Source organism: Bos indicus x Bos taurus, chromosome 24, assembly GCF_003369695.1.
Source record: "Bos indicus x Bos taurus breed Angus x Brahman F1 hybrid chromosome 24, Bos_hybrid_MaternalHap_v2.0, whole genome shotgun sequence".
Taxonomy (NCBI): Eukaryota; Metazoa; Chordata; class Mammalia; order Artiodactyla; family Bovidae; genus Bos; species Bos indicus x Bos taurus.
In genome coordinates this window covers 44,831,112-44,857,354 of record NC_040099.1, presented here as the reverse complement: position 1 = coordinate 44,857,354, position 26,243 = coordinate 44,831,112, and the positions used below count along the sequence as shown (strand labels likewise).

The 26,243-nt window shown below is 39.9% G+C and overlaps 1 protein-coding gene across 1 annotated transcript in view; it reads right to left on the bottom strand.

Annotated features, from left to right (window-relative positions):
- Window positions 1–580: 580 nt before the first annotated feature.
- Window positions 581–26,243, bottom strand: part of SETBP1 (SET binding protein 1) — a 408,012-nt gene continuing 382,349 nt past the window's right edge. The window contains exon 6 of the mRNA XM_027526134.1: window positions 581–5,991. Coding sequence (XP_027381935.1) covers window positions 5,369–5,991 — 623 coding nt within the window. The 3' untranslated portion in view covers window positions 581–5,368. The remainder of the gene's footprint in view (window positions 5,992–26,243) is intronic.

Sequence of the window (26,243 nt, the reverse complement as noted above, 5' to 3'; positions counted from 1 at the left end):
CCATATTCTGCCTAGAACTATAGTTTATTTTCCACATGCCAACCTTATAAGTTCCTTCAGAGCAAGGATTGTATATTCCTCGACACCGCCTTTCGGGTCTTGCTCAGACTGGGAGTTTAGGATACGTGATCAGTAACTGCCTGTGGTTGATTAAGTAGCTTTTCCTATCACTCCAGTAAAACTTTAAGGCCAGCCAGGGATCCATCCTTTAGCTATTTAACATCATGGGATATTTAGTAACAAGGCTTAATCCATAATGTTCTTCTAAAATTTTAGGATAGGAGGGTCTCCAACATCTTATACTACATTTGGGTTGCTTTCAACAGAGTTCTGACTAGTTCTTTGAATCAGGCTTGGCTTTATGTCCAGGTGTAATATATTCTGAACAGTAACCCTGTAAATCAGACTCAAATCTTGCCCAAAATGTACTTCCCAGAATCATACAAGAGGCAGAAATTTGGTGAGAATTTTCTCAATGATTCTATATCCAGTTGGTGTGAGCAAAGACCCCCAAATGCTATTAAACTCCTCAGTGATGTGAACCAGATGGAAAATAAAACAAAAGAATTCACAACTCATGTTAGACTGAATTGAATGTCTTTAATTTCACACAATGAATAACATATGAATAGGATTAACTTTTTTTTTTTTTAATAGTTAAGTGCTCTATACTGTGCTAACCTGATCTGGTAGCGAAAAAGACTGAGCTTTCTTTTAGAAAAAATGTTTAAAACCCAACATCTAAGACCATGGAGGAGCATGACAGTAAAGCATGCCAGATGTATCTACGCCTCAAATAACAGCAAGTCCATGTTCATTTTAAATGTACAAAAATGCTTTATGAATAAAAACTGTTACAAAAAGAACATTTCAAACAATGTACAATTTTTCTTGCCTCTATATTCAATAAAATACAAATACATTTTTTGTTCTAAAATATGTTTACATACAATCAAAGTAGAACATGCAAATTACACTTTAAAAAAGGCTTTTAAAAACCACTTATGAATACAAACTAAAAATTAGCCAGCACGACTTGTAAGACAATCTTGTGCCCCATTTTTTTCTTTTGAAATATATATATACATATTTAACACATCATGTGCATTTATTATTATTTAAGAAATAGATTTTTTTTTTAAAAAAAAGGAAGAAAAAGAAAGACACCAACCTAAGCTGGAACTGCCCTTCTGTGTTGACCAGTGGCAGCTCTTTTCAATTTTTCCCCCTTTAGTGTTTATTATACCTGGGCAAGTGGGCGAGAGTTATCCAGGAAGTTTCTTCCTTGGTTGATATGTGCTTCTAAGACTGTTCCCCAAGTGACTGAGTCCAACAAGGGAGGCAGACTCATCAGTAGGGCAAACTCTCCAAGAAACAAGAGGCAGAGGGAGCCTGGTGTTGTGGAAGGAAACTTTAAAAAACACCAAGAAAATGCTACGGTATATTACAGTTCGAGTTTCTAGGCACTGTGATGACATTGTCTGTAAGCTCTGGCATGTGGACCATTGTGATATTATAGGGTAGAATTGAGAATAATGTCTATATTTATCTACTTTTACATAATGTGAAGGACTGAAAATCCTGCAATGTAACACTTAAATGGCTTTTGAGGCATTTCAGCTTCTGCCACCTCCCCCCGACCCCCATGCTACAGTTGGCATTTAAAGGCTTTGGAAATATATGTATAGACTTTAGACAGTTCCCAGGTAAATCTTCCTAGTGGTAGGGAAATAATATTCTCCAAAAGCTCATTATCTGAATATTGTCGGGTAATAAGCTGTAGGAGTGGATTTTCTACTTAAGTCCTAAAACCAAATCCTTTATGATCTCCATGTAGTACATCACCTTATACTATAATTCTGTCACCACTTGCTTATCATATTTATAGAACCAGCAATGCCCAGAACACGAACTCCGACTGCCATCAAATGTGGCCTTCCACTCCGGACAGCAGCCAAGTTAACATGCTAATCCTGTCGGCCCTTAGTCACCTACTCGGGGCTGTCAGTGGCTGTTGAGTCCCAGGCCTGTCAAATCACGAGCCAACCCTGACATGCTCTCCTTTCCTTCAACCTGTCTTCCTCGGGTTGTAGTGGGAACCATACATTAGAGGAAGTTAAACTCTGTTCCTCTCGTTTGAGACGAACGGTTGAAAAGCAAGTGGCTCCCCAGCCACTTAGAAAGATGGCTCAGAGACCCATCATCACCCTCAAGGTGATTTTTATACCGATTTCACCCTTTGCTTACCCCTAATCAGACTCCATATAAGTGGGTCCATATTAAGTGCCTCCTTGCTGAAGGCAAGTCTTGCAGGAAACAGAAAAGTAAACCAAGGAATTTCTCTTATTATGAAATACTTTTGGAGCAGTTATGGAGTCTCGTGCATTTTCTCTAAATATGCAGCCACAGAAAGCAGTGCTGAGTGGCCAAGAGACCTCCCCAGTGCATGTCAGGAGAGTTGGGTTCTAATACTGGTTCTGCTACCAATAAGATGTGAAATGAGACTGGCCCCATATTGAGCCTGGACAGGAGAGGCTAATGCAAAGCGGGTAGTTAGAAAATGAGGAAATGGTCATACTAGAAAGATGAGTTAGGCTAATAGAAAGCAAAAGGAAAAAAATCAAAGTAATGCGATACTGAGGGAAGAACTTGATGGGAAAGAGAAGCCCTATGTAGGTGACAAAATTTGCATCCACCTCCAAACAATGAATTAGCTTATCTCAGTTTGGCTCCTCTGCAGTTTTCCAATCTAGTCTTGGGATCATAAATGTAGAAGATCTGCGTTTGACTCACACGATCACTGGCGAACTGAATTTATGTATAAGGTTTAAGTCTGCTGTACCTCTCCTGGAATATCTTTTGTTGGTTTGGAAATTCTAATGTATCCTAGAGTTATTTGAAATTTCTCACCTACTAGAGGTTAATGCCAATTGAGCTTTAGGTCCTTCCTTAAGAAGCTTAGAGAGTGTCAGCTTATTCCTCTCTGCAGGAAGATTTAGTCTGCTCACAGATTTGGTTGGGGAAACAGTACAACACTGGAAGGAAGAAGGGCAAAAGAAAGAATGAAACCAATTATTTTCAAAATCCAACAAGAAAGAAACCTCTTTATGGCTTAATTGGAATGAAAATGGGTGCTCTTTCATAGCAATGGTGGGGTTAGCAGGGATAATTTAAACCTTCCTCTTGAATGACTTTGGAACCACTCAGATATGGCTTGGGAATGACAAATTTAAAGTGGTTGGTTTGATTTTGCTGTTCAACCTGTGTGAAATGTCAAAGGTCAACCTAGGTCATAAACAGTATCTAAGATATAAGCTTTGAAGAACAGGAGACTGCATTCCTTTAAACTCACATATGCTGGGATTAAATGCTACTGACTTAGTGGCAGCACACGATGTGAAGTCCATGGTGATAGCATATAATAGGATGGCTCTGTGGGTAATTTCAACCAACTGCCGGTGCCATGACAGAGCAGTGATGTTTGCAAGCATATTAACTTGGAATTTAAACATTTACTCTGATAGATAACCCATCCCTTACTCTATGTTCCCAACAAAAATCCTTCTTTTTCTAAGGAAATAATGTTGTGTTCTGAAGTAATAACACAATTTTCTGCTCTTCCCAACTTCCTGTAAAGAAGTAATTTGCAGGTAAACCAGATATTCTCATCAGAAAATTTAATTCTGTCTCTTAGTGTCTCTTTTTATAATCTACCATACCAGGTATTTGATGTCTTAGGGAAGATAAGGGGGAGGTGTGAGGAACGAAATTGAAAATACTTATTTGAAGTTTCCACATCTGACTTTTAGAAAACATCTATGGCAACGGAATAACTTTATATTCATTCTGAGTTTCTTAACATGTTTTACTTGGGCTGTGGAAATGGATAAAAGAGATGGAGTATCTGTCCACGCTAAACCAATGGCTAGAGTACAACTTGGATGAAAAATGTACAGTTGAAATTGACCATTTAAAAGACGATTTGTCACACACAGTTTGCATCCATGCAGACTGATAGACTTATAATTACATTATGTACAAAATGTTTCAGTTTATTAAGGCAACCACAACTTGGATACTTTGTCCAAGGTGATGTGATAGGATTGGAGTGGTGACACCCTTTGAGCATTTCCTTTCTTTTTTCCCAGATAAGAACACTTAATCCCATCTGCTTTCATGAAAAGAGATAATGGACTTCTATTGTCTTTTTGCTCCCTTTTTTTTCCAATGACCTTTGACAGTTAACTGTTTGAAAAACAAAAACAAAAACAAAAACAAGGCATTGCTAGACACTTATCTTTCTGGTGGGTCCGGGGTTTCAATTTTTGGTGATTTGTCAATTATTCCATTTTCTATGGGGCATTAAAACCGTTTTAATCTGTCTATGCTTCGCTGATATGTTTTAAGTATAAAAATAACCTGATTGATACCTGGGTCAATATATATTCAGTTGCTCTAAATTACTTATTTTTAAAAGGCTCTATCAATACTAAGTATTCGTTTCACAATGACTGGGATTCAAAGCCAAGTTCCTTGGAACAGCATGCCAAGGATGAACATGACGACACAGGTAAGGTTTACATTATTCAGGCATGAAAGGTAATGAAAAGGTACATGGAAGTACAATGTGCAAAGAAAAAGCTGGAACAGATGATGCTAAAAATCAGTGTATGTGTGGTAGAGGAAACACACAAAAGAGTATGAATGCATGTCTGAGGTTGCCTATCACTAGAATTTCACCCTCCGATGACATCAGTCTATCTGAGAAACCGTATTGTTAACAGAAAGATTCAGGTCACCTGAAGATGATTTTGGTGCCCCAAAGCCTAGCCTAGCTCAAAAAACCAGAAGAAATAAAAACCAATTAAAATGGAAGTGGATTACAACAAAGCCAGTTGAGAAATGTGCCACTGTTCTCCCCTTGGAATGTTTCCTAACTGAGGGCGTTTCCCTTTCAATCTTCCTGTCCAGCAACCGCAATGGAATCAAGGGTGCGCCTCGGCTGCAGGAGGTCTGGCGGCTTTCCGGGAGCACCACCATCTTTTTCCTCCAGGATGGGTCTCCTGCTGCCTGTCAAGGATCTAGCCACACTGAAGTGCTGCTTGGTGGGAACTGCTGTGAAACACACACGCACGCGCGCAAACACACACGCACGCACACACCCATTCTTTTGAAGACGTCCCCTTGCTTTGCTTTGCCAAGAGCTCCTGAAGGCTCAACCCCGTCCTCTGGCCCGATTCTGCCCCTGCCCAGCTTCTGGAGAGCAGGGCATGGTGTCCCTGCGGCGGGGATTCCGCCCAGCCCGGCTCACTGCACTTCCAACGCGTAAGTCCACCCCCGGCCCCAGGTTCGGACGCCCAGACCCACCCTAGGGAAGGACATCGCTCTCACTGCCTCGCGACTTCCTCTGCCTTTTGGCTTTCACTTCCTCTTCCGGGGGAAGGGGCTGTGGCGGGGGCGCCTGCTGCGGGGGCTGGGCCGGAGGCTGAGGTTTGTGTTTCCTCTTCCCGCCTCCTCTGGGGGTCTTGGGCAGAGGGGGCGGCGGGGGCGGCGGGGGCGGCGGGGGCGGCGGGAGGGGCGGGGGCGGCGGCGGGGGCAGGGGCGGCGCCTCCCGGGCCATGTGGATGACCGCCTCGATGGTGGCCATGATGGTGTCTTGGCTGGCGGCCGGCTCCAAGACAAGCGGGCTCAGGCTCGGCTTCTGACCCCGTTTGCTGGGAAGGTCGATGCATTTTTCCAGCACTGGCATTTGGTCTCTGGAGTCCTCATCGAACTGCGTGGGCTGCTTCCGGGGACGCCCTCTCCTCTTCTTGACGAAGTTGTTGCCCGTCTTTGATTGTCTCTGCAGCCGCTTGGCCTTCAGGATCTTGTTCACGTGGTCCAGGTTCTTCTTGGTGGACAGAATCTTGGTGTAGTTGCACATCTTCCGCACCTCGCACTGGATCGCTTCGATCTCCCGCCGCTTAAATCGCTTCTTCAGGGAGGAGCTGGCTGCAGGAAGGGAAGAGAGAAGAAACTGATTACAGGATGCAGGCTGTCTTAAACCCAGGCTTTTCAGTGACAACTGGCATTATATTTGGCTATGAAGATGATGGAAAGTTGATGCTATGACTCAGTACCCACTATTCTTTTTTTATTAAAATTAAAAAAAAATAGACATAAACATGGGTTGAATAGTATGTGTACAAAGTATATCATTATTTCGGTCTCCACAGAAATCCCATGAAATACTCTTGTTCCCATTTTTAAGTTTGGAAACAGGCTCACACCATGTAGGAAGATCTGCCAGGGAAGTCAATGTCAGAATCACAATATAACGTCTTCCATTGTTGTTTTTCTATTATAGCTTTTATTTTTTTGTTCAGCTCTCTGACCTCTGATCTAATTTAATTTAGCATTAGGTTATACTTTCTTTTTTTTTTTTTGGTAAAAGATGCTGAAAGGATAAAATGACAAGCAGCCCTCTGGATCAGAGAATCTGACTCATTCGTTTGTAGCATCAACCTCAAAAAGGAGATGCCTTGACCTGAACTAGAATCCGGAACTGAACCTATTATATCCCTAACCGTCCTCCACTGACAGAGGGAGAATTCTGTTAGGAACACTATATCTGGGATGGCCCTATCTCTCTTAATTTCCCCCGCAATGGTCTGGACATGTCAACTTGCCTGATGATGTCCAATTGACCACGTCTTTCTTAACTAGTGCATCTTCTGGAATCCCCAAGGAAAATACCAGCCAGGTGTTTCTGAATCATTTACACCCCTGCTACTGGGCTGTTGTTTGCAAAGAACTCTTTTCATGTCCTGGTGGCCAGATGCGCCTCTGTTTTATGAGCCAAACTTCTAGTTGCAGGAAGTCCTGTACTGCCGCCACTAAATAGCCTTCAGAACTGCTTCATTTTGAAGTTCAGACACCGTAAAGTGTGAATAGCTTCAAGATGGAGCAGACCTTTCCTCTAGATGCTTCTTCCTCCTTGTGTTGTTCACTAGAGGCATACCTGTCTATACATGTGTATACATACATACACACACAGGCACTCACACACATCCAGCTGCCCTATCTTCACATTGGCTCCTCCCTCTGGCCACTTACAAGCTCAAAAAGTGTGTCCCTAGTTCTTTGCTGCTGTGATTTACGCTAAATGCGCATCCCCAGAGAAGCCCATGTAGTTGTCGTCAACACTACAAAAACACTGCAGGCCTAAAAGCAAATGTGTTTCATTTTAGCATGGTGGTTTGTTGTGTCATCCTGCATTTCTTCAACTGTTAGTGGAGAAGCAGAATAAATATCTTAAGGGAGATGAGGAAAAACTGGCGAAAACACAGACACCGCTGTCACTTACTCTTGGGCACTCTGGCATGGTTCTTTCCCTGCTTTTCCCCATCTCTCTCTCATGCTGTGCCTGACACAGATCTCCTGGAGGGTTTTATTTGAAGTTATTTATGCCATGGGCTTCATGGAGTGGGAAGCTCTGAGTTGCATAGGACAGGCCAAAATGGTACTGCTTTTGGCCAAAGGTCATCGTGAGACTTACTGTGCAATGAATACCTACTGAACAATCTTTAAAATAAGTTATAAAGATCAAAATAGAACAAAGCCAGAGTGAGCTTCTGACTACAAAATAGAATTTTTGTAGTTAGTGTTGTAAAAAGAAAAGCTTGCTCGATTGTAAGTTTTCAGACACAGAGGCCGACTTCTGTTGGTCTTCATGTCCCTCACAGGGCATGGCATGGTGCCTTGTAAAAATGGCAGGGATTTAAAAATTGTTTCTTGACTGATGAATCATACTGATCATTACTGTCTTATATTCTTCTCTAAAGGAGTTTTAGTTTAGATTTTTAAATTGACCATTGGAAATATCGTGACACTAACAGCAAGTTTCCATGTCAGAGCCAAGCCATTTACTTTGTCCACACTGCTCACAAGGAAAGGAAAACTAAGTATCCCAACTTATTTGTTGAGGCCCCAGGTTGTTTGCCAGGAGCTTCCCAGAGTCTGTGCTTTACTGGATGATCCCTGTGTGTCCTCAGTATTCTATGGTCCTTGGGCTAATACTCCACAAAACAATTGGCATTGTTCCAAATAAAAGTTCCACGAGCAGTTTACCTTCTTCTTAGTTTATATCATCCAAAGAGAAGAAAATGCCATGTGACACACTATACAGCATGCAGTTCCAAAATAAATCATTTGGGGCAATTAGCTGGCAATGTTCAATGATTAAAGTTTGACTAGAAAACTGTGAGCTGAACTGGAGGTCATTTGGAGCAAATACAACCAATGGATATTTCATCTCAATACTTTTTTGAGCATGAAATGTCATACAAACAAAAAGGACATAGTAGATAGTCCCATATTCAATAATTTCTTACATGATACATATTTTTTTATTAAACCTTTGCATTAAAAATTATGAAATAATTCATTCTGAGTATTTTAAACCTACCAAACAATACTAAAAATACTATAACCAACTCTTTTGTACCCACCATTCACATTTAATAAACATTACTTTTTGCCATACGTGCTTTATTTTATTAGCAAGAAGACATCACAGAGTCAGTTCAGTCAGTGCTCCATCAATTCCATTTCCTTCTCTTTCCCTGCTTGAATTTGTACTTTTACTGCATATATGTGAACCCATATTGGTAAAAATTAAAAGTCTGAGACTACCTGATATTTGTAATCCTGTAAGGAAGTAGCAAGACTTGCACAGTGTTGGCAGGAAAGCAAAGTGTCACGATGATTTTGGGAAGTGATTGGGCAATAACTGCTAGTGTTGAAGATGGGCGTGCCCAGGGCCCCAGAGAGCCCAGCCGGGTTGCCTCCTTTGCTCATGTGTGACAGGAGGCTGATGATGTTCCTTGAAGCTCAGTGTATGTTACAGAAGACTTAAAACAATCTAAATATTCATTTAAAAGATAATGAATCACTGTGAAACATTCACCCAAGGAAATACTGCACATCTGTTAAAAGGAATAAACTACATATCAACATGGCTGAATCTAAAAACAGTTGAATAAAAAAAGAAAATGAGTGTTTGTAAGGATACCATTTATGTAAATTAAAAACACAGATCCCTTGAATTTTTGTCTCATTTTCAATGACCAGGTGTGAAAGTTTAAAGTGACTCCCATGTAGATTAATTGAGTCAAAGACTGAGTGGCTGAAATTTCAACATTTCTTCCCTCCAAAGCTACCTCATGGGACTTTATTAAGCCTCTAGAGTAGCACTGTCCAATAGAAATGTCTGCAGTGGTGGGACTGGTCTGTATTTATGCTGTCTCATACAGTAGCCATTAGCCACATGTGGTTAAGGGGTACTTGACATGTGGCAAGTGTGACTGAGGAATTGAATTTTTAATTTAATTTAAAGTTAAATAGCTATATGGGCTAGTGGCTAACATATTGGGCAACTCAGCTCTAGCCCAAGGACCATAGAATACTGAGGACACACGGATCATCCAGTAAAGCACAGACTCTGGGAAGCTCCTGGCAAACAACCTGGGGCCTCAACAAATAAGTTGGGAAGAGGGGAGGAAGGAGGAGGAGAGGGTGAAGGGGAGGGAGGAGGCGAGGGAGGAGGGGAGGGAGGAGGGGAGAGAGGAGCTGTAAATTAAAAGAGAGAAGATATAAAATGACCACATGTGGATGCCAATTTAAACTGTCAAGAGATACTTTATAAATTCATGGAAATTTTAATAATATCTAGGCATTTCTTGATATAATTGGTTGCTGAGTTTCTTAGGTGTGATAATTGCACTGTGATCATTTTTAAAAGCACCTTCCTTTTAGAAATACCTACTAAATTATTAATAGGTGAAATCAAACAACATCATCTGGCCCTGGCTACAAAATAATAAAGGAAGGAAGAGGGGTGTGGAAGTATTCCTGAAACAAGATTACCATGAGTTGATTATATTGAAGCTGAGTATGCTATTCTACTACTCTGATATATACTTGCTAGTTCCATAATCCATGGTTTAAAAATAGAAATAATTAGTGTCAGTAAGACATCTTTCTTAGGATCTTACGATTGGTAAGGGTCAGAGTGTTCTGCTTTTTATACTCTTGGGCTCTATTTTACCTAAATAACTTTAGAAGAATAAGAAATGACCTCGGTAAAGGTCATATATCATCTCCTGGAAAACTCCTGCTGGTAGCTATCCTCCTGGCTGAGTGGGGTGGGAGAATGAATGAGTGCTCTGGGTTTTATTTTGTAACTAATTGCATAAACATGCCTTGTGGTCCAATCTCCGTTGATGGCCTCATGTGTTAAGATGAAATATCCCTCTTTCTTTTCTATATTATAGTTTTTGAGGGGTTTCCCATCTACTGAACATCTGAATTTTATTGTATCCTATAAGTATTATCCAAACTTTTAGTGCGAGCTCATTATGTTGTGTGTGAATAGCACCAGAGCGCAGGTCCGTAGGAAGGGCTCTGGGCAGGGACAGCTGGAAACCAAGTTGAATTAGGATGAAACTCTTAGCCCCTTCTGGGTCTCTCCTTTTTCATCTGTTACGTTGAACAGTTAGACTAGATGCTCTTAATGTTCCCTTCTGTATTTAAAGATTGTTATAATTCTTTCCTATAAAAGAAAGAAAGTGAAAGTTGCTCAGTCGTGTCTGACTCTGCAACCCCATGGACTATACAGTCCATGGGATTCTCCAGGCCAGAATACTGGAGTGGATAGCCTTTCCCTTCTCCAGGGGGTCTTCCTAACACAGGGATCAAACCTAGGTCTCCTGCATTGCAGACGGATTCTTTACCAGCTGAGCTACAAAAGAACCCCAAATTCTTTCCTATACTCATTATCAATTGCCTTACCAAATGTGAGGTGGCTTTCTACAACATTTATTTCATCTAATAATTTTGAAATCCTAGTGTGGTGGAGAGGAAGGCTTTGGATTTGGCAGGGTTTGATAGTCACAAATCTTTCTCCTTATTGCTTATGATTTCACTGTCCCTCTAAATGTTAACAGATTTTTCTCTCTTCAAATTGTTTCATTATTAAACAGTAATTTCTGGTCTCTTGCAGCAAGATTGATTCCATATTTGCTCTCTTTCCTATAATTGTCCTATATCTTGCCTGCTCTTTGTTAGTCTTAAAGAGTAATTATGAGTGGCCAAGGCAAAATATGAATTCATTTCTTCTAACTCTGCAATGCAAATCATCTTGTAGATTTTTTCTTTACTTAAAATTGCCACGCAATGGTTAAGTTGGTTTTGATCCACATCTCGAATTTCTCTATTTGCTCCCATTATCAGATGATTGGCTCACCAACATTTGTTGATTCTGCTACTTCTTTTATGATAATCAAACATTGGACTTAGCACTCCTTTTGCACATTGACTTTATAGATGTTGTGTAAGCACTGAGAGCAAGATAAGGGCTAATGAGGCTTAGCTGTATATAGAATTTTCTTAAGAAACAGGTACTAATCTTTTAGAGACTCTGCCCATAGGCAAGATACATTCTGGTTTTGTAAAGTTTTGGATGGGTTAGAGAGGGAGACAAATTTATCTCTAAACTAATTAGACTTCTTCTTGCTATTGGGAAGGTGAAGAAATTTTAGGGACTGTTGAAATGCCCGGAGTGGAGTTGGTCTGCAGGTAGAAAGGGCTAGAGCACCGTTGGCCTCAGTCAAGGAACAGAGATGCAGTCTGAAGCCGCTTTGTATGTTGATACACGTTAGAAGATTTCTTTGCAGGCACAGGCCATGACTTTCCTATGTCCTCCCAGAGCTATCCACACAGCAGGACAAGATCTGGTATGTAACACATGGGCAACAAATACAAGTTCAAGGGAATTTGACTGTTCTCCCATGTAAACTGTACATTTTGGGGATACTTCTGTACTTAACTCAGTGATGATCTCTTGTTTTCCTAATGCTACTTTTTACTTTCTAGTAAAAGTAAAGCTCCCCTGGTGGCTCAGCTAGTAAAGAATCTGCCTGCCAATGCAGAAGACTTGGGTTTTATCCCTGGGTTGGGAAGATCCGCAACCCACTCCAGTATCCTTGCCTGGAAAATTTCATGGACAGGCTTCATTTCGGAGCGGTGGCCTACAGTCCATGAGGTCGCAAAGAGTTGAATATGACTGAGCTCGCATGCATGCTAGCATGCATGTAAATTGAGCATTTTTTTTGGATACTTCTGTACTTTTAACTCAGTAATGATCTCTTGTTTTCCTAATGCTACTTTTTATTTTCTAATAGAATATATGAAGCAACTTTCCTTGGCATGCAAGGAACTTTCCTTCTTCCTTAGAATTTAAATTAACCTTCTGTGTCCTGGTCTTAAAAGCTCATTTGAAAAAGATGGCAAGTTCCCTTGGCCGGTGAGGCCTCTGTGGGGCAAGGCACATCAGAGTCACTGCCGGTCATCAGCACACGTGCGATATAACACTGCTTTCCAATTTGAAAGCCATAATTTAGAATTAAGGGTTAGCAGATGTGGGAGACTTGTCACCGATAGAATGGTGTGCTTCCATTCTGTTCTGAAAGTCACATTAATATAGTTGGGGGTTTCTTTGAAAATGTAACTAGCTTGTTTAAAGCATAGTAACTGCTGGAACCACTAAATGATAGCTTCCTCTTAGGGTTTTATTTTGACAGAACATTCTATCTCAGCTACAATGCTGAGGGTACATTCTATCTCAGCTGCAATGGCTGAGGAGACCCTGGTCTTTGTTTTGCTCCTTTTCACTTGTCTCTGTGGGGAAAGGGAAGGTAGGAGGTGAGGAGAGCAGTGTGACTATGGAGAGGTGGAGCAGTAGGTGTGTGCCTGTGTGTTCATGTGTGGGGGCTCCTCTCTGCCGCTCCAGATCTGGATGCTGTTCTAAATTGGCAGGCTCTCAAGTGGGGTGTATGTTCCCCAAGGAGGAAACCGGGCTGCAAGAGAAACATAATAATACTTTAATTTATATTTTTATCTGAAAAATAAAAACCATGTTAAGCAGTCCAATGCTTAATATAAGGAGCAATGGTGGATGATGCCCGTATTTGGGCTGCATATCAGATAATGTATCACCTGTCACAGTTGGGCATGAAGTCCCTGGGAAAAGAGGAGACCATATGCATTCAAGGGATTGATGGCATCCCATCAGTTTATTCCCTTTGGGTGTTGTCAGGTCTTGTACATGGTGAAGTTTAGAAAATTAAGATCTTTAATCAGTTAAAAAAAAAGTTTTTCACAAAAAATGAAAATACTTTGTAATGAGACCAAGAATATCAGTGAAATATGTCATATACCACACAGAGTTTCATTGGTTACCTTGCAGCAAACTTGCAGCAGTATAAAGACGTTGCTATTTTCCAAGATGAATCTGGCAATTTTCTTTACTTTGAGAGAAGGATTCTAAATATTTTCACCTTCTTGGTGCTGTCAATAGGCTGTCTATAATGTTACCTTGCAATTGTTAAAAAACAAAAAAAGCCCTTAATGCCCCTTTAGGGGAAAATGGGCAAGAAAGTAACTGCTTTTAGAAGCCAACTCATCTTACAGAGACAGCAATTTTTGAAATTGATTGGAAATGTTTTCAGAGATCTGAGCTCATTAAAAAACGCAATGCCTTTTGATATGCAAGACCATCTGACTGTTAATAAAGGAAGTTGGTTAGTCTAATTTCAACAACAACAAAAACCCTTGCTTAGTTGATGGATGGGATTGAAAAAAACAGTGCTATGATTCAAAATGAGGCACTTTCTCCTTTTGGACCTATGTTTATATGAAATACCATTTTAACCTATAACGTCTACTGTCAAGTACTGAAACAAACTGGATTTGAAATGAAATCTTCAAATTGCTTAGTCACAAGTGTTAAAACCCAAGATTTTCAAAAAGAAGTATTCAAATGCAATCACTTGGTTCTCTCTGAAACATTATTAAAAATATTAAAATTAGTATAAAATTTTGATGACAGAGAAAATATTTTTGTTTCACTAATAATACAGTTCAATGAAATTTCAATTTATTTTGAGAATATTATTTATTTCAGCTTTGTCTCAACTTTTCAAATTTACATTTTAAAACTGCACATATGTATTTACATGGGGATAATGTTCAAAATTATTTTACTGATATCACCTCATGATCAAAAATTTGAACTGCTTAAAAAGTTTTCCTTTGTTTTTCTAGGCTCCTGAAGACTTTATTTACTGAGTATTTAATCCTAGAGGAATTTAACTTTCTATGAATCCATAGCTTAAGAAGTCATTAAAGCTTCTTGAAGACAGCATGTGTTCTTCTTTGTACCCCTCATAATGAAGAGAACAATAGTTCCTTTCTCATAGTAGATGCTTGATTAATATTTCCTGTTGGATTGTTTCAGCTTCTAAGCCCTAGAAACCAAAGCCTAACATCATTAATCTGCATATTCCCTAGAGCACCTTGAATTGAATTGCATGCAATTCCAAGACAGTCAAAAGAGTGTTTCATTCATGGAGAGCCTCTGGAGTGGGATTTGATGCTGACCTCCATGTTTTGGAAAGGCAGTTCTGAGGTCCTGGTTCCTAGGTTTTCAGAATCCTTGACTTTTCTGACCATGGGGTTAAAATGCCAGTCCTTTCATGAGCCTGGGTTTTGGACAAACCACCTGCAGTTTTGGACAGATAAAGGCGGTGGTGACTAGCCTCCAGAGAGAGACTAAGCCAAGCAAGAACACTGCCAGGTTGCTCAGAGAATCTCTGAGAAAGGGAACCAGGACTTTAGCAGGCCTGAGAAAGCTTGATGAAGGGAATGAGCTCAGAGACCAGAAAACAAGAAATAGGGGCAACTATATCAACCTCAAAGTGAACTGTGCATATTATTAGCAGGAATTGCCCAGGATGAATCTACAGAAGAATTTTAAGTCCGGGAGTTTTTCTGAGAGTGATACTTAATAGAGTCAGAGTGGCTTGGTGAGGAGTGAACTGAGAGTGGCGGCACTCATTAGCTGAGGAATACGAGAGCCATTTAGCCTGACTCTGTGTTCAATCAACTTTGGTTTTTGTATGTTGCATGCGGCTCAAGCCCCAGCAGACTGACTAGACAACGTGAGAGGCTGGATAGAAGTGCAGTTAATGCCAAAAAGTTTGACGCTACATCTGTTGAGTCTCACAGCATGCCAGGTGGTCACGCGGCGGGGGTAGCTGCAACCTCTCAAAGGGCTCTTTATTTCTCTTTTCTTTCCTCTCAAATGTGGCATAGCAGTATTCTTAACTGTAAATACCATCACTTATATAATACTTCAGCTATTGTAGATATGTGTTCATAAGTGATCACGAGAGACTTTCTTTCTCTCTTGTAAGTTTTGAAAAAGAAAATAGAAAAATAAGGAAGAACAAAGAATAATGTAACAGACATGATCTTATGAAAATTTTCACATTTTTAATATTTAGGCTTGGATGAAATAAATCCTTATTGACTATGCTAGAACTTTAAGAATTACATCAAATGGTTGGTATTCATGTTTTGTTTTCTATTTGGTCTTAATGATTGCATTTGAGTTTACTTAAAACTCAGACTTTTGTTTACAATCTGATAGAAAACATATTGACCAGGACATTTGGAGAATGAAGTGCTCATCTTGATTTTTCACCCCTCAGTACTGTGTGCCTTCAGACAAATCTCTCAATTCCTTGGCAGGACATTTACTTCGGAATAAATATGATTCTGTAAAAATAGCTATATACCTCCAAGTCTTCTCTGTTCTAGGTAAAATGTCCTCAATTCCTTCATCTATGTGCATATGAAATTAATTCTAAACTATATTCCATTTTGATTACCCTCCACTGGAGATTTAATCATCTGACAAATCTCACCTTAAATTTTGTTGCCCAGGATGGAACTGATTTTCCAAGTATGAAGTGATGAATGCATATGGCACTACACTTAATGTGAACTACATAAAAACAAACAACCAAAAAGCCTCCTTTTTTTTTTTTTTCCAGCAACATCACATGGTTGGTTCACATTAAATGGAAGCTCAATTAACTCTCTTAAACACTTTCATAAGTTTGGCCACCAAACTTGGCCATTGCTACATGGAATTGGTTTTTGAGCTTAAATGCAAGTCTTCTATTTAAATCTGCAAAATTTAATTTTACTGGTTTTAATCTATTGTGAAAGTCTGGAATCTTATTTGTGTTTTCTCAGAGAGAGCCCAGGTTTGTGAAGTTTCCAGAGAATCTGAATACCCACATGTCAACTTTTGCTTTAACCCCTTCTGAGCATGATTCGTGTGACTCAAATGCATGCTACTATTTTTCTCTTTATTGAAGTTTTTCCAGAAAAGATGTCAACTTACACAACGAAATATCCCTAAATTCTTCATAAAACCAGCAAACAATTTATACCCATTGCTTTAGACTTTCACATATGTTTGTGTCTGGTTAGTAAATGAAGGGTGTACCACAGAAACAATAACTTTGCGTAGCCCACAGGTGTATGCCCAACTCTATTATTTCTGCCAGAAAGGATATTGCATCTCATGTTGGAGAGGGAAAAGAGAAGTCTTACATTTTTCTTTTATCCAGAGGCAATTCTCCAGCCCTAGTGGGAAAAGAAAAGACAAAAACAAAACAAAACAATGCTAGTTGTGGTTCCAGGGCTTTCCAGTTTCTGCTGGAATTCATTCAAATGAAGTCCTCTCCCTAAAAGCCAAAAAGGACTCTCATTTCAGTGTTAATCTTTCTGGTCCTGTACATTGCTTATGTCTCTCTGATGGCACTTCACAAAGTGTGTCCTGTTTTAAGATGATGGGATTACTCTGCACTTATCTCTTCTTTTAAATTGTTTTTTCGTAAGGCACAAGGACCATATCTTAGCCATTCTTATTTATTCTTAGAACAAACAGGGACTGAGCTCACTCTGTGCCAGGTGCTGTGCTGGGCACTCAGTTCCAGCTCTCTTAGGTGAGGTCCTAGTACAGAGCTCAGCTCACTTACTTGAAATGGACAATCCATGTGCTCCAACCTAAACCAACACTTACCATCTATTTTGTAAAATCTGTGTGTAAAATAGAAAAGGACTCATTGAAGGTGATCCAAATCACTGTAAATTAAACTAGATCCTCACATATTTCAGCTGTTCACTGCTCTCCTCAGAGCACCATTAGCTGTTGGAGTATCCAAGCTACGATCAAAAGCACTGAAGTACTATGAAATACAGGCTGAACTCCAAACCACCTCATAGGAGAAGCGAAGCTTCGATGAAAGAAACAAGTTTAGAATTTATTAAGTGCCATTAAGAAAACAAGCTTGAACATTTAAGTCCACTGATTAATGAAAACTATGGTCCCTTGGAAAAAGGAGACAAGTACATGTTATATATTGATTATGTAACACCAGAAATGAGAGTGACAGAGACAGAGGATGGGTGGGGAGATGAAAGGTCTTCTCATGGCTGAACATCTGGATCAGAATTATAATGGTTTATTGTGGGGGAGTGGTCATAGCTCTTTTGGCAAATTATCTATACATTTAAGTTCTGAGCACTAAATCAATAGGTTGGGTTTGTTGTTATTATCGCTTTTTTTTTTTTTTTTTCCAAATAAAAGCTTGGATAGACACAAGGCAGCAAATATTTCTTCCTCAATTTAAGATTTGACAATTTAACAGGAAAACACTCATTCATCATCTTTTCCTTTGAGAGACCATAAATTATTGGCTCATATACCATGTGGCTTGGATTCTAGGAAAAGTTAGTGTAAACAAACCCAAGTTACAATGCGTGGAGTAAGAGAGTGAGTCATAAACAAAACACAGACATATGCTCTCATATAAATAAGGGCCTGGATCATCAGCTTCCCAAAGTCTGCTTCTCATTAATTACACAACAAAATGAACTTTCCATATGTAAAGCCCAAATCACTTAACTCTAGCAACTTGCACAAGACAAAGACCAGGATTGTACCTAAAAGGCACTGACAAAAAACTGAATTTCAAAATAATGAAAGTCCTCTCAAAATATCTTCAGGTATTGGAGGGCAAGAAAATCCCTTGGAGGACTGTTTCTGAGCACTGAAACTATTCCCAACAACCGAGGAACACTGCTTGAGGCTGGTCTGATCCCCTGCTGAATTTAAAGGTAGTATCAGGTGTACTCTCTTTTGTTCTGAGCTCTGTCATCTTTATGGGGCAAGCCCTGGGTCCAGGCCACACAGGGTGTTCACAGACATCGCTGGGAACACTGAAGAGTTGAAATTCCCTCCGTCAGTACCTTCTCACTGTCCTTTGAAATTGCCCATTGGTAGCACAGATTCACGTTTCCTTATTGTTGTATGAAGGCTATCTGGTTTCTCTTAATTTAAAGAAATTTCAAGGAAACACAGAACAATTCCTAGGGAAGAGGATTCTTGAACTGGTGAGGAACTCTGAGAGAGATGGTAAGCAGCTAAGTTCTCTCCTTGTGTCTCTTTGAAAAGTAGACCTCATAAAGCAAACTAACAACATTACTTACAAGGGACATTAAAATAACAGATGTCACATTTTAGGAGTCTTGGGTGGGGAAGAGAGGAGAAAAAGACATTCTATTCTTTGCTGGGGGTGTAGTGGGGTGTATGTATGCTTTTTTAAAAAATCATTAATTTACTCAATGATTGTTTTTGTAGCAATTACTCTTTGTGTCATACCATAGACCATAAAAGGTAAGTGGACTGTATCGCCTCTGCTCTCATACGAAACTATAGGAAAGGGGGAGAAATGAACATTTCTGGAGAACCCACAGTGCAGTCTGCAGTATTTCACGTATTTCCTCATTTAATTGTGATCACAACCAAGTGAAGACATTACTATCTCTATTGAACAGAGGTGAAAACTCAGACCTAAGAGAATAAATAATTGCTCCAAAGGACACATAAGTCATGGATTCATGGATTCAAGCAAGGGCTGCCCTATTTCAAAGTGAGTTTCATACCATATTTCCCTACTAAGAAAGCAAAGAAGACAAGGAACGGGACCAGGAGAAATCCTGGGTTTCCCTGGTTTTCCCAATTTCAAAGGGCTTTTCCAGCTCCCAAATTTCACAGTTAAATAACACAGGTATTACTGTGTTCTAGATCACAAGTAGATCAAGTAGAACAAGTAGATCACCTGTTCTACTTCTGCTAGACTAGGTCTTCTTCACATTGCTTTGATCCTGTTGCTGTCTCAAGGTCACATGCCTTTAAGGGTTCTGTATAGGGAGCCAGACAGCCAATATAATGAGTGAGGTTGACCAGGATTATGAAAGAAGGTGGGGGTAAATAGAGGAGGACATGTGAAAATAATGAGAATATGGCCCATCCAATGGGACAAATGTTATTCTGTATCAACCATTGTTGTCAGGTAGGAATCTGAGTCCAAATTTATCAGATAATCTGGTTTCCAAAAAACCAGAACTCTGATTATTATGTAAACCTGATGTTGAAAATCTACAAATTAACTTTTTAAAAAATGTATAAACCTGTGTAGGTCAATTGAAATACAACTGCAGACAGCTATTGGCCCATGACTTTATTTTGCTATCATTGTCCTTCAGAAGAATCACCATGACTCATTCTAGAATTTCAAGGACTCCAGGTTCTGACCCCAAACCTTTCTTCCAGCCTTATCTGTCATTATTTCTACATACACATCTATCTTAGAGATGCTGTAAACCTGTCTTTTCTGCTTCTGTCTACTTATTTAATTTGATCCATCCTTCGAGGGCCATCTCAACTCTTCTCTCCCCAGGTTATCTCAGTGTCCTCCAAACTCCCTTAGTGCCATTCAACTGGAAACTAATGATTTATTAGTTGCTAAATGATAGCTCTGTTAGTATCTGAGACTGTTATTCAATCTATTAATTTAAAAATATTATTTGGCCATTTCATGTTTTAGAGTCAGGTCTTCCCAAATAGTGTGAACGTTTCCCTAGGGCAAGGGCCAGTATTCACTTGCATGTATCACTGTGGCAGGTACTTAAAAAATATTTGACAATTTGTAACAAAACCTTCTAGAAGTTTCAGTAAGATGCGCTTAATATGAAGCCCTTAACAGGTGGCATGAAGTAAGAGTATTTGGAGGAGGTAGTGAGAATAAAGGGGCTTCCCAGGTGGTGCTAGTGGTAAAGAGCCCACCGGCCAATTCAAGAGACATAAGAGACTCAGGTTCAATCCCTGTGTTGTGAAGATGCCCTGCAGGATGGCATGACAACCCACTCTAGTATTCTTGCCTAGAGAATCCCCATGGACAAAGGAGCCTGGTGGGCTGCAGTCCAGAGTCAGACACGACTGAAGCAACTGAGCACGCATGCATGCAGTGAGGATAAAACTTCTAAAGATAGTTAATGGGTGTTATGATCTGAGTCATAACATGACTAAATTATGACTTACATGATTAAATCATAGCATGACATGACTTCATTTTTGACATGAGAGGGGTCATAAGACAGTAATATATTGTTTTGAGTATGTGATTGGTGTTTTTATCTGCTATTTCATTTCTTTCTCATCACTGCCTAAAAAGCAGAAATTATTTTTCCTATCTCACTGATGAGGAAACTGAGACTCAGAAGTCTTACACTGTTACTCACCTAAGGAAATTAAGTACTGCAGGCTATGCAATAACACTGGTCCTTGAATTTCAAATCCAGTTTTAACTTTACATCTGTGTGGTAGCCAGAAAGAGTCCAGGTTTCCTAATTTCTAGCAGGTAATATTTGTAATTCAGTTTACTTCTCTGGGCTCAATTTCCTCAGCTGCAACATGAAGGGGTTTGCAGAAATCCCTTCTAGTCTATTCTAAATCAGTCTTGTCAATTCCAGTATAAGTAGGAGAAGGAATCCCCCTGGGAGGTGCTCTGGGATTATCACAATGACTCTCCAAGGTAGAGTGAAGTGGGCTGCGGGTGAGTTGTACCTCTCTCTATGTCTGTCTGTCTCTTTCTCTGTCACACCTGTTTATTCTCTCTAAACCTCTTTCTTCAGTCTCTTAGACTGACTTACAGTCTGCCTGGACCACTAAAGATCATTCTTAATGACAGTCATTACACAGTTCTTCCACGCTGCCTGAGGCCATTTCCGCAGCAATAAGCAGGAAAGACCCTGTCCCCCTTCACAGCTGGGCTCAGTATGCCAACTTCACTGGAACCAAGAAGTTTTTCAAAAACTCTCCATTAATTACAGGAAACCAAAAGCACTGTCCCCCCTTCTCATTAACACAATTGCTTTCAGTGGCCACTAAATTATCTCACTACCATTAAACTAACAATCTAATTAGACTTCTGGAAATGGAAAGAGCCAATGAATAAGGCAGGCATGTCACTTTCATCTCAAAACTGATCGTAAAATATTTGTGCCCTTTTGTTCTCGGCCACATAAAATCTGCCCTGAAAGACTGTCCTTTCATTCTCTCCTGTTTATAAAGAGGAGTTTGAATATTTGATATAAAATGAGTATCTTAATAGAAATCACTTCACGTGTGGGAGGTTTTCTTTCCCGCATTTCTGAGCGTGGGATCATTATTACAATGATCGCACCTGACTCCCCTGGTGTGTGATGCCTCACAGCCAAACCTCCCACTGGGCTTCGATGAAGGTGTGAATGATACTATCACTAGGAAGATGATAAATTGTATTATTATCATTATTCTGTTTTTAAGAGGGTCTGATTGTAGCAAGAGGTGGTTGGGAGTGTAATCTGTACAAAGCATTCGGAGAAGATAAATTGAGTTAAACTTCTCACAGGCATAGCACTTTCCAACCTGACATTAAACCCTCTGTCTTTCCTAAAATTTCAGCTCTGGAGAGAGCAAAATTAGTTAAATCCAGTCCAGGCATGTTTACTGAGTATCTACTATGTAACCCAGCTCTGCAGGAGGTTCTTGACACCCAAATATGATTAAATGTTGCTTAATAGCAGTGTTCCTGAATCTTTTTTCTCTTGTTTTCATCCCATTTAGCCCAAGGTTCTGGAAATTCATGGGTTACTCAATACTCATTGAATGGAACAAATCTTAAACAGGAAATGGTTGCTGCCCTCCAGAAATCAATACTTTGGGCAGAATTCAAGAATGGTATATATAAAATAATTAAGTACGCATCAGCATAGGCCAGTGTAAACTCCAGCTTTCCACTGAGAAGTTCACCCTGAAAACCCCAAAGGATTTCTGAGTAAAGGAAAACATTTATGTGTACAAGTTCCTCCTCCTCTGTATAAGCACATACCCATTTACCAAATAGACCATGCCATTTAGGCTGTTTTTTATCTTTAACTTGAAAACAATCTTCCTTGGAGGATATCCTGGTGGACTAGCCAGAAGCTGGTCTGCTACTACTGAACAGAAGATTCTAGAGGCCTCAGAGGTCCCTCTCAGGTTGCTCCTTTTGCAGAACAGTCTCAGGATGATTTGCTGTTTCTGGGGCTGACATGGAAAATAAAAGCAAATCAATGCCTCTTAACTCTAGTAAATATCATGCTAGAGTATGTGTTTTTGTGCAACAGATGGTCTTGTGCAGGAGACAGTTGTCCAGTTCATTTTGACTAGTATTTAATGATTAGCTATTGTTTGCCCATGCCACCTCAGAGCTAGATACTGGGGTTTCAACGTTGAATGAGGAGTACTGGGTTTGGGCTCCCTGCGGCATACAGCAAATTCCCACTGGCTATTGGATTTACATATGGGAATGTATATGTTTCCATGCTACTCACTCAATTCATTGGTCCATCCCTCGCCTTCCCCGACTATGTCCACAAGTCTGTTCACTATGCCTGCATCTCTGTTGCTGCCCTGCAAATAGGTTCATCAGTATCATCGTTCTAGATTCCACATGTATGTGGTGGGGTGAGGTGGGAGATAGGAGGAAGGTTCAGAGGGAGGGGACACATGTATACCTATGGCTGATTCATGTTGATGTATGGTAGAAAATTAGCACAATATTGTAAAGAGATTATCCTCCAATTAAAAATAAGTTTTAAAAAAGTCAAATAAGGTCTGACAATAGGGCAGTGGACAGTGCAGAATATGACACAGACACCACATTAAATGTAGGGATCAATGATCAACAGGCTTGTAGGGAGCCATGGGGCACAGAAGATGTGGTGTCTCATGTAGGGTGATTCTCAAAGTGGGTGTAAGGGAAGCCTTCTTAGAGTTGAAGACACTTACGATGAGTCTTGAAGAATAATCATGAATTCAATATTCAAACAGCTTGAGGAGTGGGTGAAGGAGATAGGAACATTCCAGGGTGGAAAACAGGTAATAACAGTAAGAGTTTCTAACAGTAACAATAGTAGCAGCGACAATAAGACTTACTTGCTGAACTCTTCCTATGTGTCAGGCACTCTGCTAAGATTTGCTTAAGGCTTACTTCATTTATTCCTCACCATAATCCTTTATGCTGGGTACCATGCTTTTCCCCGTCCACAGACGTGAACACTGCTTTAGTGGAGTACTGAGCTTCCAGTGCAGGCAATCAGAAGCAAGAACACATGCGTTCAGCTAGAGCGTTGCACAGCCCACAAGTGGTGTCAAGAAAAATGAGCCAAAACTTAGAAACAAGGTAAATGGAAGGGTGCATGTCCTTTTGGAGTCGTAGCGTCATTTCACAGGCCTGCCCAAGGATGATTAATTATCCAGGGAAATGTACCCTTATTGAATTCACTATCCACTGCTGAGTAAAGGCTCAGATTCTGCCAGGTAATATATTAACTTGTAGACTTTTGCCCAGAAAATATGCAAATTATTTCTTTCCAGTAGAAATATAAGCCCAGAGGTTATGGTTTTATTGCCCATTAGGACATTCACTGAGCAATCTTGCTGAGGATGCTTTCTCCAATGCCTACATTCCTGCAATGCCATTTTCTATTTCTAATTCTTTCTGGACCAGTTTTATCACCATGTTGGTTTCCTCATTAAAGAGCTGAATGAATCTTTGACATGAGTTTTTAGTTTTTTGAAAAGTACACTCTGACAGTGGGGATTCCAAAGGAGTTTGGGGCTGGCTGACGTTTTCAGGCAAATGGGGTTGGAGCAGAAGGCAGGGGCTAGATTCTGGAGAATATGCTGCTTCTTGGGGATGTTTACAGCCGTGTTGTTCAATCGCTAAGCTGTGTCCGACTCTTTGTGACCCCATAGACTGCAGCATTCCAGGCATCCCTGTCCTTCCCTATTTCCTAGAGTTTGCTCAAACTTGTGTCCATTGAGTTGGACAGCTTTGGCCATAGCAAGAACTCAGCTTTTCTAGGATGTCCAGTTTTGAGCCAAAGGGAAGGGGCTCTTTTAGGACTTCAGTGTTCAGTAGAGCTTGCTAGGCAGAGTCTGTTTGCTACTGAGCTACTGAGCTCATTCTGAGCTACTTCAACATCAGTGGGTAGGTAGCCCTTTAGAACATTTGAGTGATATGTTTTTTAAATAAAGCTTTATTTTCTCTAGATCTTTTTGAACTTTTTCTCCTGTATATTTTAAGTGATTAATCTGGACTTAGAGAAATTTATTTTACAATTTGATGACTTCTTTGGTTTGTATACTTATGGCTCTTAGATGTTCCAAATCCTATCAACTTGCACATATATTTGCTCTATTTTGGTTCTTTTTGAAGGACAAGACTTTTGGCTGAATTGACCTGTTATTTTGATCAGGAGCTTCAGATCATGATTCCCCATATGACAAAAAACAAATACATTACTTTACAATTCTGAAGTTCCTGTTCATTGCTTCTTGCATTTGCACCTGGATATTATTTCATCCTTTTGCTTTTAGAAGCAAAATGTCTAAACATTTGATAGACTTATGAAATTTAAATATTTTCACTTACTCTGATAGTTCTAAACAAGACATATCATGCAGTTTGAGAGAGTAGTTTATTAGCCTTGATACAAAACAGATACAAACTATAAACTAAGAGCTATGCTCCCTCCATTGCCCCTCTGTCATCTCTAACAAGTCTATACCTTGAACAGGTGAGATTTGGTGACAGCAACCTTGATGCATGTCTTTTTTCCTATTTGAATTTAAGATGAGAGATTATCAGTGTGTGTGTGTGAGAGAGAGAGAGAGAGAGAGAGAACAAGAAAGGAATGCCTGCCTATTTGCTTGTTTTTCCATCACTACTACTCTGGACTCTTGGTGTAGAAACCAAAGAAATTTATTTTCTTGGTGTTTTATGAAGTGCCTACAAACTTTGTAATTTACTTAATAACATAGTCTCATCCTAAATACAAAGTGTGGGAGCATGTTTTAGTAGTGAAACCCTGTACTCTCTACACATTCCATAATCTCCTTGAGAAATCAGTTCAGTGTGTAGAGGATCAGAAAAATCAGGCTAACTTATTCAGGTGCACATTATCTGGTGTGGTTATTCAATCACTATTGGAACAGGGCAATAGAAGTTATTTCAAATTATATATCATTTTGAACAAACTTTATTGAAGCTTTCACTGCATTAGCCCTAATTACTCACAATAATGATGCAGTGCTGCCTTGAACCAGACCTCCTGTGCTGTGCCAGGGGACTGCAGCTGATCAATGGCTATTGAGCAGTTTGATCACGAAAGCTGACCTGCTTGAGCACCAGTGGCTCCCACTGCCTTCCCTCCCTCCCAGAAGGTCACAGACTGACATGTTCTCAGTCTGGCCACTCTCTCTTATAGCTCCTTTTCTGCCTCCTCCTCCAAATCAATAACTTCATAAGCAGCACGACTACCAGACTTGGAGAAGCTAAAAAAAAATTCCCTTAAACAAATAAAAATACACACATACACACACCTACCAGCTAGAAAAGACATATTTTTAAGCCTCTGACCTACATTCATTTCTTCCATTTCATGTTTATAAAATGAAGTGGGAAATGTTCCTTTTTCTCTTTCACCAAAGACCACCTGTCTAAAAAAAATACCATTAGGACTAGAGACTGATAAATTATTTGGCAAGTATTTACCAACAGCCTACCACATGTCTGTCAAATGTTTCCCATTTGCTTGTTAAGCAGTTCCAATATCAAACATGTTTTTCTCAGATGTCTCCCATGTTGTTTGGTACTGAATACGTATACAGCTATTCCCTTGTAATCATTCATTTCACTCAGTGATTATTTATTCAGCACCTACTATGTGTCAGGGACTGTACTAGATACCTTAAAGTAAATGGAATTTCAAGTTAATTGAATTATTTTAGCATTTTAAAAATCTCAATAGGGAATTCCCTGGCAGTCCAGTGGTTAGGACCCTGTACTTCCACTGCAGAGGGGATGGGTTCCATCTCTGGTTGGGGATACCTCATGCCACGTGGTCAAAAAAATACC